Source organism: Alligator mississippiensis, chromosome 1 (assembly GCF_030867095.1).
Source record: "Alligator mississippiensis isolate rAllMis1 chromosome 1, rAllMis1, whole genome shotgun sequence".
Taxonomy (NCBI): Eukaryota; Metazoa; Chordata; order Crocodylia; family Alligatoridae; genus Alligator; species Alligator mississippiensis.
The window spans coordinates 126,523,591-126,540,818 of NC_081824.1; the positions used below are offsets into that span (position 1 = coordinate 126,523,591).

A 17,228-nucleotide genomic window follows, 5' to 3' on the forward strand; every position below is an offset into this window, starting at 1 on the left:
GGTCCTGTCAGACCAACCTGGTTGCCTTCTATGACCAGGTCACAAAAGCCTTGGATGCAGGTGTAGCAGTGGACCTAGTCTTTCTGGACTTTAGGAAGGCCTTCAACACCGTCTCTCACCCCACCCTCATTAAAAAATTAGGCAACTGTGGTGTTGATGGGTGGGCTGGGCTGCAGGGGCGCGCGGGGCTGGGCCATGGGGGCGGGGCCACCCCCAGCAGCTGTAGCTCGGTGACAGGGATGCTGAGCCCTGTCAGCAGCACAGCCTGGACTGGCACACACGGTCCACATTGGAAGTGATGTGGTTCCTGCAGATAAAATTATATGGCTAGAACCTAAAAATATTTTGCAGTATTAAAGGTATACCTAGGTTGAGTGATGCTTAAGTGATTTCTATGTATATCTCTAGATCTCATAATATCAAAGGAGTGTTTAGTGAGGTAGGCCAGCCTCTCATAGCTATCCACTTGTAGAAAATCATTGGAGCCACTAAACAGTCACAAACCTAGAACAATTGTAATCCAAATTATTATTTACCCTTTGAATTCTGAGTGTCTCTTTAAAAAATTCTCTTTTTTTACCCAGGGTACTCAATAAGCACTTTTCAAAGAAGGAAAAAATATTATCCACCAGTGGAAGAGAGACTATATAGTCATGCAAAATTAAGGAACTGGCTTCTTTGATATGAATTCTCTGGAAACCAAGTTCCATGTTTATTCTTTTACAAGAAGGAAAAAATTAATTATTCTCTTTATTTAAGTTTTAGGCTATTTTAAAGTATATTCTTAGCCTTTCTTTTGATTACAAACATTTCCTTAGGGAAAAATGGTTTCCTGTTCCAAGAAAATGTCACAAATGCATTTTTTTTCATTCATTTTTATACTTTTTCCCTAGAAGGTCAGGAATGGCAAAAGTTTTGCCTTCAGCAGATTAAATTATATGCATGTCAGCTGTCCAGAACAGTAATTCCAGTGAACTCTTTTGAGGGGAATATTGATCCAAAAAGGAATAATTCTTTGTAGCTCTGCCAAAACACACTTGAACAAAATCCGTTCTCATAAATTCTCTAACACGGGTTAACTCCAAACCCACTGGGAAGGAAAAAGACTCCCTGATTTCTCACCAACCATAACTTAAGAAAAGCTTGAACCAATGAGTATTAAGTGTTCTTGTGCCATAGCCAGAAATCTTCAGAAGACTGTTGTCCTCTTATCTCCCTTCTCAGTTACTTCAGCCTCATCCTTTCTGACCTTTTTGACATTGCTTCTCTAGAGGACAACTAGAGTGCAGAGAGCAGTTTGTAGGACTGGGGGTTTAAATTTTAAGATTTTCAGGGCATTTTGAAAACTTTGAAAATTGAACTCAGGAATTGACTGTAAAAGTGGTTGGGCTTTTTTCTTGTTTTATAGGTTTTTTAAAATGTATTTTGTATCTTCAAAACTATGCATTTTCAACATTGTTGCTTCACTTCAGATTACATGTATAAGAGCTAATTCTGGGGCAGGGTGGGGAGGTGACAAATTCCCCCATCACTTGTGGCATGTGGAAATGAAGTATAAGAAATCCTTTTAGTGGAAAAACATAACAGAATTATAAAAAGATCAAGTAGGTTTGAATATGTAATATCAGTTCTGGAATTGGAAACAACTTAAGCACACACAAGAGAGGCTGACCAAACACAAATGCATTTAAAAAAAAGTAAATATAGGGTATGAATAAGATTTATTAATACCTATATGAAAATATGTATGCATGCATACATGTGTAAGTTAATAATGTAAAAATCCTTAGAAAATAAATTGAATTTCTTTATCATTTTCTCCCTGTTTTACATTCAGTTCTATTGACCAAGGTTACCTGATTGATATGTAGGAAGGAACAATAAATAACTCTTTCCAAACCTGTGTGCACATGTGACCACATGTATGACCTTTCTTGTGCTTAACAGATGGAATCTATTCTTCTTTTTATCTCAGTCTATTTGAAACATTCTTGCTATAGCTCAGGTAGTATATTTCCCTTGTAGTAGAAAAAAAAATCCTTCAGTTTCTTTTTATGTTCTGGGCTAAGTACAGACATTTGGGGAGGCTATGTTGTGTTAAAAAAGGCTGCCCAATTTAAACTTCGCTCATCCTGGTGCCAACCTTACACTTATAGACCCGGTCTCAGTGACCGGCAATCAGTCTAAAGCTATATCTGTACAGAAACTCCATGCACACAAACTGGTCTAAAATTGCAGAACCCAGTTTAAGAAAAACCTGAATCTATGTAGTATCAAACGTATTCAATTGAAGTCAAACTGGTGCATGGAACTTCTGTATGCTTTCCCTGTGCAACCCTAGGGCTGGGAAAACTAAGTCACTGGCCCCAGCCCCAAGGCTGCTCTTTTCACCTGCTCCCCACCTGCATTAGGCTACTTTTTGTCTCCCTGACCCCTTGCTCCCCCCTATCCCCGACCAGCCAGCCCTCTCAACTGGCATCCCACAAGCTGCTCCGGATTCACCTGCTTAAATCAGCATTTGCTGCTGCGGAGCTGAGCAAGTAAACTGAGCAAGTGTGGGGAGTGGTGGGACGGGTGGGGATGTAGGTTCACCTAGGGGGGATCCCCCCCCCCACCTGTGCATCATGCCTGCCCCCCACCTTTCGTGGGTTGTGCCTACTACCCATCCCCTGGCAGACCCTCAATCCCTTCCAGCCTGCTGGACCCCCAATACTTCCACTACCCCCCCCCCATTCTGACTTACCTGATATGGGACAGCCATTTTGAGCTGATTTAACCACCCCCTAATGCCCCCAAATGTCTGTACTTAGCCCTGATGTCTCGCCATCACAGCTGTGGTAAGAAATATAATACAGGAAGTGGAAACTTCTGCTCCCAGTTGTTCCAGAGGAAATCCAGTAAGGACAGAACCATAGAGCAAATTAGGTCCCTTTTTCAAACTGTTGCAGGAGTGATCACTTTTGACTATATAATAGCTTCCCTGAAGACTGTAGTGTACTAGATATCTGATCCACCTTTAAATAAGCTTGCCCAGGTATCAGATATATAGCAGTACAGAGTTCCTTATAGACTATTTCTTGGCAAGGTAAATTAGCCTTTGTGGCGCTCCATGTTGCTTCAGTATCCAAACTATCTTGTTTAAAGCTAACTACCCCTGCACTCTGCTTTGGACCTGTGGAACATACCTTATATTATATTAGAAAGGGAGATTTGTGACGCACACACTGAGCAGTGAATATGAAACAGCATGGAGTTGGGACTGTGCTTCAACTTTGCATAATTACATTGGCAGTACTCTATTCAGTTTGTCTCTAAAAACAGCTTAGTGCCTGAACCTTAAAATTGGTTCACATACCCTTCAGTACTTATACGCTAGAACAGGGGTCAGTAACTTGTGTCCAGCAGGCTGGATCTGCCCTGTAGAGCTGAGGCTTTGGTGGTGTTTAGTGGTGGAGGCTTTGCCCATGCCACACTGCACTGCATCAGCAGTCAGTAGAAAGCTTTCCCATGCCATACCACATGACAGGGGTTACTGAAGTTTTGCCATTTCAAAGGGCCATCTTGGGTGTAACTAGTGTGATTGAACACATGCTCCCTGCATGCCCTGCATCAAAGGGACTTGTGGGTTGCATGGAGCCATACTTTGGGAACCCCTAGTCTAAATTATGCTAAAAATGTCTCCAAGAACCAGGGTAATTCAAAATCTTGAGGGCATATCATGATTCAAAAACCATTGTAGCCTTCAAAATAGGTTAAATGTGCAGCACAGGTTCTCACCTTTTTGTCTTCTAATGTTGTCCAATTTAATGCTGTCAACTTCAATGACATCTTTGACACAAGGGAGAAATCAACACCTGAGAATAGCTGAGAAAAACAATGAATGAAAAAATCTGTCAGAAGGACAGATGTCACAAAGGAATGAGTTTCAGTGACTTAGGAAAGCTGTAACAGTTTTTAGTACAAAAGTAAGGCAAGTAAAGACATGGATTTTATTTTAAAGGGAAAAGGATTTGTGTTCAGATTCCTGGATAATTGTAAACTCAAGTTAAGTTAGTAACATGTGGATAAACACTACTCTTTATCATGTCTTAATGCTAAGCTAAGGACCATCTCTTTGTTGTATTTGTACTGGGTCCTTTAGGAACTAATTATAATACAAATAACTTCTATAAATTTAATAAATAACCTTACAGAAGAGCTGGTTGAATTGCCTTCACCTTCAAGCACAGGAGTGGATACTTTGTTCAAATTAAATCAACCTCCTAGTTCAGAAATAGGGTTAGTTAGATGATATTTTTCATTATGCATGCCAAAAAAGAAAACAGAAGTTTTCTTTATTTGTGCAACCAATGCAAAACAAGAGATGGTCTGAAAGTAAGACAGGCTATTGAGAATAAAAACTGAGGTACAACAGCCATAGCAAGGAATATATGCTTGACAATTAAAAAGTTCATTTTTTTTCCTAACTGGAAATCAATATAGAATGTACCCTTAATTAAAAAGCGGGAATACCCAGGACCAGCTTTATTTTTGTGAACTAGGCCTGTGAAACTTTCTATCTCAGTCTCAAAAGACAAACTGCCATTATCACATTGTTATGCAGAGCTGACCCAAGAATTTTGAGGAGAGTTTGTAAAAAGACTTTTGTGAGGTTCCTCAAATCAAATGAGGCTTATTTTATATCAAAATGTGCATGGGTGGGGGGTGTCAACTCACTACAAAATTCCTGTGGAAGTGAGAGGAAAAGGCTAGCTGTGTGTAGTTCCCATGCTTTTTGACTTCTATAATTAAATCTGCAGGGAGCATGTCCAAGTGTTTAGTCAGGCTAGTTACAGCCGGGACTACCATTTTGAAATGGCCTTTATGGGGCTTATAGAAAGGTAGTAGTCTAGTCTACCATAAACATTTATGTGTTAGGGTGAATTTTAGCCATATACAGCACTTTTTGTAAAATTTAACCTTCAGCCCAGGAAGAACCAACACCATGCATTAAAAGTGCCCAGGTGCCTTCTTCATGATAAAGGTATTTCTTGAAATTAAAACTGCCAAAATTCTACAAAACTATTTCCTTGACCAAAGCAGGGTGCAGAGGTTTATTGGCTTTTTCTCTTGTTTCTCCCCCTCTGTTCCAGGACTCACTACAGAAAACAACTTCTTTCCAACAGTATTTTTCCAAATTAGCTCAGCCCTGTATAAGAATCACTTAAACCCATAGGTCTGAAAATAAAACAGGGCTTGCATGCCACATGCTCCAAGTTCTTAAAGTAACAGATTACCCCGTTCCAACCAGGAAATAGGTAAAGATTATAGTCTACCATACACGTCAACGAAACTGAAACAGGCAGTTCAGCAGCCTTGACTAGGTGCACAGAAGATCCCTATGATTCTGACGGTCATTAAAGTAAAGGCACGATGAATTCTGATGCGGAATCCCAACCATTGTGCTTCCTTGTCGTACGGTCAGCTGATCACAGCTCCCAGCTAGGGGAGCGTACTATGAGCTCCTGTGGCTGGGAAATCTGATCAGCTAAGGGCCACTCCCAGCCTCTGGATTGCCCAGAGGCTTTCGTATGCTCCAGAGCCTGGCCACTGGCCACGCATTCAATCAAAGGCATGATAGGGACCAGCCAAAAAATCATACACATTTTATGTAATAACTTAGTGGCTTATTCCTCATTTTATTGCACCATTGAACGTGCGGCCACTACTTAAGACATGATTAACCAGTTAATTATGTCTTAGGTGTAATGTCTGTCAGGGGCTTATGAGAAAGCTGGCATTGGAACCCAGGATTTCTGTATTCTCAGTCCTGCCCACATTACATCTTTGGTCATCATACCACTAAACAGCTTTCTCTTTTGCTTAGAGGTCATGTTAGCTGTTCAGTACATCTGAGTAGAAAGCAGGCTTTTGAGAGTGAATTTACAGCAGCAGCCACTTCCGACAGCACTGTCCAGCACGATTGCTTTGGGGTTTTCCTACAGGTCAAATGTCCTGTGACCAGACATTTAATGAAGGCAAAAGGCCAGTTCAAGGCAACTGCAGTGGTGATGGACAATAAACTGTGATCTTTAAAAGAAACCTATTGACACATTCCTAACCCTAATGATCAGTTTATTTTTTCCTTTTTGCAAGGAAAAGAGAGAGAAAAGTACTCTGTAGAATGAAAACACATTAGCCCTGACACTTCTAGGCTCCCAAGATAATGGTGCTGCCTGTAGGCTTTTCAGGTTACACAAATCTGGGAATGCATCACAAAATATTTCATTCTGAATATACACATTGAATATTGTTGCGATTGAAGTTTTTTAATTAAAGCATCAGAGGAAATAAAATTGCTAAGCATTAGCTAATCTCAAATAATTCAGACAAGATTTTCACCAAAAAATTCTACCTGATTTATGATCTCATCACTGGCCAGAGATCCTTATTAGAATTGTACTATGAACTTGTATTGCATATTAGTTATAATGGACTTGCTCTTCTCTATCAGAAATTAACCTTTATATTTTATTTTTTTCTGGGAGGCAAAAGGGAGGAAAATAAGAACAATGGGATGGTATTTTGAACTGTCAGCTGTCAAGTAATGGTTTGAAAATAATTACATTTTTCTTCTGGCCTCACTCCACAGCTAAAGCAGTGCTTCTTCAGGTAAATTTTGATGCAATGATCTTCAAAATTAGATTGTACAACTTGAGCAAGGAAATGGGTAAAGCACCTCCATTTCTCTCTGAGTTTCACAGCAGAATTGAATCAATTCTCTAGTCTATAGGATGTTGTAAATAGAAAACCTTCACCACCCATTCTTTTGTAAATAGAAAACCTTCACCACCCTTATTGTATATTCCCAACACTGTTTTTTGTTTGTTTGCTCATTTCCTGAATTTTTCCTTCTTGTTCTTCAACGGGGTCATGGAATGAAAGCAACAATGTCAAAAAACAAAACTGACCTGACTTCCTCTTAGTGCTTGTTAAATTAATGATGAGCCATGAAGTATTTATGATTTGTGATTCCTCTGCATTATGCCCCTTTTTGTAAAAATCAAGCTTCGTATTTTATTTTTTAAAGTAGCTTATTTAGACTAATTAAATTCCAGTCTGATTCACATTCTTTGGACAATCTGATGCAGGGAGATAAATGCTTTTACCCATCAATATTACCAAGTTATGCTATGGCGGATCCTCAGCTGGTATAAACTCTTGCTGCTCCATTAACACGAGTGAAGCTATGATGGTTTATGTCAATTGAGTATCTGCCTTCGTGTATTTATTTCATATTAAATGATAGATTGGTCCAAAAATGCTTTTTGTTATATCTTTGGCAATGTTCACTCACCCACTTTACCACATGTAATTCAGAAAAAGCCCATGGATTTTCTAATATGACTGGTACTACATTCCCCACAATGGTTCTTGGCTGAACAGCCTAGAGGTATGGTGGTTCCAAGGCTGCACTTGCCTAATATGCCAGAGTACAATACTAAAAGAGGTCCATTTATTTTATAAGTTGTAGAAAGTGCTGTTTCTCAGCGTACTTTCCCCAGGACAGTATACGTGCTTTTCCTCAAGACATTATAGCTACATACCTTAGCTAACTGGCGCAGCTAAGATGGCCTGGCATTTGCCTGCTGAAGAAAATCTTCTGCAGCAAACTGTCAAATGGAGTATGTTCTCACGACACACCAAAGAGGATACCTTAATGGTGTCCTTAAAGAGTTTCGGCATTGACTTGGAGTTGTGGGAGCAAATTGTTCGCAACTGTCCATCCTGGAGGTCATCAATCCAGAACGGAGCACTGCCCTTCGAACAGCAATGCACAGCAGAAGCAATGAAGAAATATGTGGCCAGGAAAACGAAAACCTCTTGTACCCAGTCCTCATTGCTTTCCTGCCCCTGCTGCAGCAGATTGTTCAAGGCAAAGATTGGGCTTATAAATCACCTATGTACCCATGCGACCAAGCTGCCACCCCTTTCCTTTCTCTTTCCTCTCTCTCTTTTTTCCTTTTTCATTTTTTTTCTCTTGTCTGCCTCCCTGTTTCTTTCCCACTTCTTTTTTCTTCTCTCTTCACCCTCTCCCCCACCCACTGGATTCAGTCATCTTTGCCCGCAAAGGATGAATCTTACCTTAGATGCTTAAGATGTACTCAGAACGACAGTTTGGCATTAGCTATGTCTATATTCACATACAAATCTGTCTGTCTATAGGTAGCTTGCTGACCCCTACGATAAATAACATTTATCTAGTACCATCCTGCCTAACTTCTACCCATTAATCCACCTTTCCTGATGTGTGATATTCTAAACTTCAAACAGTCTTGGTGTTTTAAAACCAGGCTACCAGAGCAATGCTGCTTTCTTTTCTCTAAATGTGGGATTTTCTTCCAGAATTCCAGGACAAGCAATGTGGTGATCGAGGAAAGCATTTTCAAATAAAAAAAGCCAAAGATCTCCCTTTTCCAGTTGAATATATAACTTGTTTCTAGCCCTAAAAAGTAAAAGGCATGCATTGATTGCTACAAAATTTACTTCATTTTCAAAATTTCTAAAATGTAGAAAAATTGTGTTTTGGTCTGTGCAGAAGTTGGCTAGAATCATGGTCAGAGCTAGAATGTTAGGTAAAAGTAAGCTTGACTTTGCAGGTAAAGAAACAGATCTAAGGCATTTCTCTTAACTTTTCTAAAATATTTTCCTGAAAAATATGTTCCTTTTTATAAAATACCAGAGTTGGTATAACATTTTTACTGATACTTACTGTATTTACTTGAATATAAGGTGCTGCTCCCCCTGCCCTTAATCAACATGGGGGGGAAAGCCAGTCCTCTTATATTTGCTAGTCAGACCCACAGTAGCCTCCTGCCCTGCCCCACATCCCCTGTACAGCTTTTCTCCACCCCCACCACCTTCCCCTACTTACTGTCAGGCATAGCTCAGCTCTGGTTCAGACTGGGGTCTTTCCTGGGCATGAAGCACACAGAAACTCCTTCCTCTGTCTGGCCATTCAGCAGCACTGACGCTGCTGCACAGCCAGGTAAGGGCTGAGCTTCTGGGACAGAACAGGCCAAGCAGCATGTGGTAGTAATAGGGGGAGAGGCAGAGACTGCTGAGAGTTGGGGGGGAAGGGGCAGAAAGTGGGGAGCAGGGGGTGGGGAACAGGCAGAGCCTGGGAAGCAGTTGGGAAGAGACAGAGACTTGGTGGAGTCTGGGGAAAATAGGCCGAGACTGGGGAGTCAGCGGGGAAAAGGGTGGGGGTCATTCCCACTAATCTTGATGGCTAGTCTGTAGATGACCAGGTTTGACCTATGGAATAGTATGCTGACTTTGGTCATACAATTGCACCCAGACATCTATTCCCACCACTCTGGTGGCACAAGTTGCCTTGGTATACAGGACAGTTGAAGCACTTTAAGTTGGAGGGTAAGTGGCATGTAGGTGGCTTTTGACACATGCTAACGCTGACCAATTACAGCATAGATGTTTCTTAAAAAATTATGGGGTGGCAATGGTGACAGCAAGAAAGCTTTTCTTTTCCACTGCATCTACAAAATGTCATCATCCAGTGGAACCATTCCAGGTAGTGCGGGGTTTGGGGTTGTTGTTTTTTTTCAAAGCGTATAATGATACAGTGATCACAAAGCTGGGAAAAACATATTCACAATTTTTTGTCCAAATTTGCAGCCAACTGATTGCCTCAGCTGTAGTATTGTGCAAATCCAATAGAGTTCTATTAAATACATGGAGAGGGCATTCATAGGTGCTGTGAGTCCAAGTTTGAAAAGGAACGCCACAGTCATAGTTCAGTGAGCTAATTTAGCCCCATTGACATAACAGAAATCAGCATCTGCCATGTCCTGTCCTGATTCAGTTTAGAGAAGACCAAATATGTCTAGGGAGATCAAAGTCAGCTCGTCTAATGGTGGGATTTATTAATTCATAGATGTAGGATTGGAAGGGACCTTGTAGATCTTCTAGTCCAACCCCCTGCCATGGGCAGGAGAGAAAACTGGGCTCAAATGACCCCAGTCAGGTAAATGTCGAGCCTCCTCTTAAAGGCCCCCAGGGTAGGAGCCATCACCACTTCCCTTGGAAGTTGGTTCCAGATCCTAGCCGCCCTGACTGTGAAGTAGTGCCTCCTGATGTCTAGCCTGAACCTACTCTCTAGCAACATATGGCCATTATTCCTTGTTACTCCGGGAGGCGCTTGGGGGAACAAGTTCTCTCCCAAACCCTGCTGGTCCCCCCTAGTAAGTTTATAGACGGCCACCAGGTCCCCCTTCAGTCTTCTCTTGCAAAGGCTGAACAAGTTAAGGTCCCATAGCCTCTCCTCGTAAGTCTGCTCTGCTGTACCCGGATCATGCGAGTGGCCCTCCTTTGGACCCTCTCAATGCTGTCCACATCCCTCCTGGAGTGCGGCACCCAGAACTGGATGCAGTACTCCAGCTGCGGCCTGACCAGTGTCACATAGAGGGGGAGGATCACCACCTTGGCCCTGCTTGTGATACATCTGTGGATGCAGGACAAGGTTCTGTGTTCTCGCATTGTTGGCCCATGTTCATCTTGTGGTCAGTAATGGCTCCAAAAGCTCTTTCTGCCACTGTGCTTTTGAGAAGGAAGTTCCCCAGCCTATAGGTATGCTGCTGGTTCTTACTGCCCAAGTGCAGCGTCCTGCACTTATCAGTATTGAATCCCATCCTATATTCATTTGCCCTGTAACTTGTCCAAGTCCTGCTGTAATCTGTCCTTCCCTTCTAGCATGTCCACCACACCCAAAATCTTGGTGTCATCTGTGAATTTAAACAGGCTGCTCTTCACCCTGTCGTCCAAGTCACTAATAAAGAAATTGAACAGTGCGGGCCCAAGGACCGAGCCCTGGGGTACCCCACTCCCCATTTCCCTCCAGGTCGAAAATGACCCATCCACCACCACTCTCTGAGTGTGACCCCTCAGCCAATTTGTGATCCATCTGACTGTGTAGGCATCAATGCCGCAGTCATCTAGCTTTTTAATGAGAATGGGGTGGGAGAGTGTCAAAGGCCTTCCTGAAGTCCAGAAAGACTACATCTACTGCAACACCTGCATCCAGTGATTTTGTGACCTGATCGTAGAAGGCAATCAGGTTGGTCTGACAGGACCTGCCCCTAATGAAACCATGCTGGTTTCCCTTGAGCATCATCCCCACTGCTGGCCCATCACAGATGTGCTCCTGGATAATCTTCTCAAAGAGCTTCCCCAGGATTGAAGTAAGACTGATGGGCCTATAGTTGCCTGGGTCCTCCCTCTTCCTTTTCTTAAAGATGGGGATCACATTGGCCCTCTTCCAGTCGTCCAGCACCTGGCCAGAGCACCACTTGTGCTCATAAAACCATGCCAGGGGCCCCATGATAACCTCTGCCAATTCCCTCAACACCCTGGGGTGGAGAGCATCTGGACCTGCTGATTTGAACACGTCCAGCCCCTCCAGAAGTTCTCTAACCCGGTCCTCCCTGACCCTAGGCTTGGCAGAGTTTCTCCCGAGTCTGTCCTGAATCTTGGTAGGGGAGTACCGGTCCCTGCACAAGAAAATAGTGGCAAAGAAATTGTTAAATAGGTCTGCTTTCTCCTCTGGTGTGACCACCAGATTGCCAAGCATATCCTGCAGGGGCGTCACATTACCTGGGGCCTTTTTCATTCTCCCTTTGTATTTAAAAAAGGACTTTTTGTTATCCTTGATCCTTGATGCTAGCCCTAGTTCCGTATCTGCTTTAGCTTTCCTAACAGCTCCCCTACAGACCCGAGCGGTGGATGTATACTCCTCTTTGGTGATAGTCCCTCCCTTCCACTGGGTGTACGCCTCCTTTTTGGCAATAAGGCATTCACGAATGCCCTTGGTGAACCAGGGGGGCTTTTGGGCACTCTTGCCCCCTTTGCTTCTTGTTGGGATTGTCACCCCTTGGGCTCTGAGTATCGTCTCCTTAAGGAATGACCACTCATTTTGGGCACCCAGTTCCTCTCCAGGACCCTAGTGCCTCCCCCATTAATGGCCTCAGCTCGTTGAAGTTGGCCCTCTTGAAGTCTAAGGCTACTGCCTTGCTGCAAGCCCTTGACACCCTGCGCTGGATGGTGAATTCCAGCAAGTAATGATCGCTATCACCCAGGTGGTCAAGGACCTGGAGTCCCCTCACCAGGACCAGGTCCAGCAGGGCATTCCCCCTAGTAGGACTGTGCACCTCTTGGGTTAAGTGGAGGTCCTGTATCTTAGCCAGGAACCTCCGTGAGCGGTCAGACCTAGCTGACTGCTCCTCCCAGCAGATGTCCGGGTAATTTAGATCACCCATGACAACTACATCCCTTGCCTTAAGTGCCTCCACAAGCTGACCCAAGAATTTGCAGTCCAGCTCTTCCCCTTGGTTAGGAGGTCTGTAGTAGGCCCCCACTGTTAAATCCCTTTCCCCATGACCCCCCTGTATCCTGACCCAGAGCACTTCAGCCTGCCCCGTCCTCTGAACCCATCCTGCTGGTTGAGGATGAGTACTGCTCTTTGACGTAGAGCACCAATTATGTAATAATAATTTCTGTATTAAGGGGGGAATTGACCCACCCTTGCATCCAGGCATCTTGGATGTTAAATGAGCCTTGCTCAACTTGAAGTGCTGTTCTCCAAGTGGGATGTCTTGATTTTAATCTCAGACCTGGTGGGTTTCAGAGATCTTTGTGTAAAGGTAGCTGCAGCTATTTTTTTTTAATTTAGTTTATAATTTAGTTAAGTCATTTTTTTCTTCTTAATGGGGGAGTATGTATGTTACTAAGAATAGGGAGTCATTGAAGAGGGGTGGATCAGATTGTTCCTGTAATGATTTGCATTGTTTGGTTGAATTGTATGTCACCCTTATCAGTATGAGCACTGGTTAACCAGATTGGGACACAGTATTCTGTTTAAGAGTAGACTAGAGTAGACTGGCACATCAGCATCAACTCCCCAAGAAGTCCCAGTAAGCTTCTGGTGAGGAGTCTGCAACCCGTTCTTTCAGATTTGGATCTGGCTTTCATCATCCATACCTTCATAAACTCAAGGCTAGACTACTGTAATATGCTCTGTATAAGGCTCTCTTGAAAATCTTCAGGAAGCTGTAACTGGTGCAGAAAGTGGCAGCCCTCCTGATGGGAAAGCTTCAACAGAACCATTTAACACCACTACTCCAGAAGTTACACCGTCTCCCAGTAGCTTTCCAGACACAATTCAAGGTGCTGGGGTTGACCTATAAGGTCCTAAAAGGTCTGGCCCTTTTTCCTTATACCCCATTGTGAAACCTAAGGTCAGCTGAGAGCAACTTCTAGCAAGCATCATCAATATACTGAGTCCACTTGACAAAATGTGTGCAAGGTCATTTTCAGCAGTTGGTCCTCAGCTCTAGAACTCCCTCTCTCATGAGGGCTGCCAGAGGTTGAGTCTGGACATCTTGTTGAAGCACTGTAAAACATTCTTTTTCGGCCAGGCATTTAGCAAACAAAGCTAGACTGAAATATTGTTTGGGGGATCTCTGTTTCATGTTGATATTCTAGTTCCCTTTTATGTTGTTTTGTTCTCTTGTTGCTCAACTGTTTTGTAAGTTATTGTGTTCTCTTCTTGTTAGCTGCTCTGAGCTTTTGGCAGGAAGGGCAACATAAATTGAACAATTTGCTGCATATGAAAGTTTTATGCTATACATCTCTGATTTAATTAGTCTATGAGGTGCAAATCTACCCTGCCTTCTTTCATAGGTTTGACATAACTCAGGTGTCTAACTGGTGGGCAGTTGCTGCACGGTGGGGAAAAGACTAGGACTTTGTGTGTCACTGGCGCCACTGGCACAGCCCGCAGTTTGGATGGCAGCGGAGCTGTGTGTCCCTGGTGCAGCCCATGTGCTGGGGATCCCAAAGGGACCTCTCCTGCAGCATGTGGATGGCATCGTGGGTGGGCCAGGGGCTAAATGCCAGCACCACATGTAGCTCCCTGTCATGCCAAAATTGGATAGCTCTGACCTAATTTATTCATTAATGTTCCATTTTATATATATTGAGTTCTATGAAATCCTGATTTTTTTCTTATGCTTTCTCTTTAAATTTAAAATACAGTCTTGATACAATAACATATAGAAACTGTTTTGTGGGTTCCATATATTTTGTTTAAAAATACCTACGTTTGTCATGACAAGATTTTATTTTATTTTTCCATATAGGAGGCCTCCTTCGTTCAGCACCACAACACAGAAGGACCCATGAAAGGTAAGGGGATTTGTTTGTGATTAAAGTCATTTATGTTCATATTACTACTGATCTTATGTAACTTTGGGTCTCACTTTTACTGTTCATGAACACCATGTCAGAATTCTTACTGACTTCACTAGGCCCTGGATTCATTTTGTCGTGAAAGATTTTGAGTAATTGAAAATATGTCTTAAAAGTGGCTTTATGAACTCTTAATTTGCAAAAATGTTGGGAAAAATAAGTACTTCTAAAGCACCTAAAATTTACTTTGCAACACACTTTCCTTGAACATTATGAATGCTGTTTCTATTAGAGAAAAAAAGTAAAAGCCAAGAATAAAGGGAAACTTTAATTGTGAGAAATGTGACATTTTAAATCTGTCTCTGCAGGAGATCGCTCTGCGATTAATGTAGTTTTGAACCATGATTTAGACAGAAAATGCCTGGTCATTTTTCAGAATGCATCTGTGAACTGGAATATAAGTTTATTTTTATTCAGATGCCTGTTGGGTCTTGATAGAGGAAGAGGCTGAAGATATTTTAACAATTAAAGTGCAGAAGTGTTATGAATATTTTTAGGTATTGGAGACTTGAAAATCTGTGATTCAAGTAAGAGTATTAAGGGTTCAAATTTAATAACAGCCTTCTAAGACACATTGGTGATGAGTGACCGTATCTGCTTCACACCCAGTTGGATGACCTATGCAGGAGAAGGCCGCTTTGCTATAATGGGCTCCTAATTAACAAAAGCTTTTCATGCTGGCAGAGATGTCAGTAACTTCACAATGAAGAGCAGTAATGTAAGACAGATTCTATCTGTCTTTACCATAGTTTCCTATGCTTGATGTTTCCTTGATCTCTTAGTTCTGGACACAGAAGCTGTAGTATTTACAACCTTATGATAACTCTTAAATGCAGATCTAGCAAAAGAAGATGCAGGGTGAAGTAAAAAAGGCCCCCTGGTGCCTAAAACAGAATTTTGGTCTTAAGGCCAAAATACCCCAATCCAGAATAGTTCAGTCCATTACCTGCAAAACCACTGGGCTCCTAAATTCATACAGTAGCTGCATTTTGATGCTGATGGTTCTCTTGACACCTAACCCCAGTCTTCTGTGCATGTGCAGAAGCACCCTTGTGTGAGCAGCTATCTCCCACTTAAAATTTTGTCCCAAACCAAAACAGGGCAAAGCTATATCTTAGTTCTGCTTAGTTTGAGAGGCCCAATCCCATGGGCATACTTTATGCTCACTAGTACACACAAACAATATTGAGTCCAGCCTAAAAGATAGCAATTATAATAATTTTAATTAAAAAAAAACAGCCACAGGAGGGTGAAGTGCCTTGCAATACCTAGTACGTAGAGGACTCAAGCAGAAAATAGGAAACTTCAGTTCTAGACTTGTATATCAGAGAGCTTCAAATATACACTGTCTATTTCCCAGGGGAAGTTCCTAATGACTAGGTAATAAAATAGTTGTGGGAAGGAGATGAGGACTTCTTTATCCTTCATGTTGAAGCTGACCCACTGAGCTACCAAGCTTGTAAAATCTATTGGGAACCTGACTACATAGCTTAGTACACAGGGCATTCAGCTGGGAAGGCTGAAACCTGGGTTGTAACCTGTTTCCCACACTGTTTATGCCTCCTGCACTAGAAAGTAATTGCATAACAAACAGGAATATTCTAGAAAGCATAGACTGGAGTCTGTGTCCTCATCTGACCCTCTGCCTTCTGCCTCCCTGGAACTCGCTTGCTACTGAAAGGGAGCAGGGTAGAAGAAATCCCATTGGGCAGAGTTAACAAGACAAGACATCTGCCAGGATTCATCACACTAGTGCTCTTCCACTGTGTGGGGGCAGCTCAGTGTGGAAGGAGTATTCAATGGACACATCCTCTGTGTGCTGTGAGTTATCTACACAACAGGAGGCAAAAGTTGGGAGAGATGGGTGGGTCAGAGCATTCATTTCCTTCTGGGGCTGAAGAGTAGGGCTGTGCAAAATTTTGATGGGCATTTTGTTTTGACACTGTTTCAACTTATTTTGAGGTAGAAATAGCAAAATCGAAATGAAACAAAGGCCATCGAAATAGCCTTGAAACAAAACAAGGCTAGTCGAAACGTTTCAACCATAGTGCTGGGGATGGGAAGTCAGTCCAGCTGGGCTGCCTCCCCATCCCCTGGCTAGATGGCGCCCCAGCTGGGCTGCCTTCCCGCCCCTGGAGCAATCTAGTGTTGGGGACGGGGACTTAGCCCAACTGAGTCCCCATCCCCAGCAAAACTTCAAAACAGCATTGAAACAGCCTTTCTGTTTCGATGGAAAGGAACGGAACAGCTGTTTTGAATCAAAATTAAATTAGAAATGGAAAGCTGTTCCATTAAACTGTCGAAACTCAAGGCAAAATGGAACAGTGCCATTTCACACAGCCCTACTGAAGAGTACTTTGGCAGGTTCCAGTTGGCAAGAAGTCATGTGGCCTTTTCATGTTCTGCCTCTTGCCACCCTCCTTCCTGGAGTTTGCGGGGAGCTCACATAACATAGGGCTCCTCTTTGTCCAAAAAGTACACACTGTCTACATGGTTCCATGCCCGTCCAGCACTGCAACAGTGACTAGCATTTCATTTTATGGCCTGCAGTACCAGGCTGTACAGGTTCTTTGTGTCCTGGTTCCCTGTACGCTGCCTCTATGCTGGATTGCATCAATCGACATCCAGCAAATGTCCATCTATATGGACAATTTGGAGACAGCAGAATATCACCCTTGATAAATATTAATAATCATAACAGTATTGAAAAGTTACATGTACTGGTTCCTATGAGATGTTCCCTTGATGAATTCAGTGTGTTTTTTCTAGTAAAAACTTAATGAGTATTTAGTATTATTTTCTAGAAGAGGAAATCCTTTGGTTGGGGGGAAGGGGAAGACTGTTAGTGCTTTGGTCTAGTAATTTCCATTATGTCGTGCTTCTATAGGTTAGAGCAATCAGATCATATTATTTCAAAATAATTCTCT

General features: G+C 42.6%; 1 protein-coding gene across 6 annotated transcripts in view; it reads left to right on the plus strand.

The window, feature by feature from the left end:
- Positions 1-17,228, plus strand: part of ADGB (androglobin) — a 299,037-nt gene that overhangs the window by 129,229 nt on the left and 152,580 nt on the right. For all 6 annotated transcript variants that reach the window (XM_019488363.2, XM_019488361.2, XM_019488358.2 and 3 more), the window contains one exon: positions 14,193-14,238. In XM_019488363.2, coding sequence (XP_019343908.1) covers positions 14,193-14,238 — 46 coding nt within the window. The remainder of the gene's footprint in view (positions 1-14,192; positions 14,239-17,228) is intronic.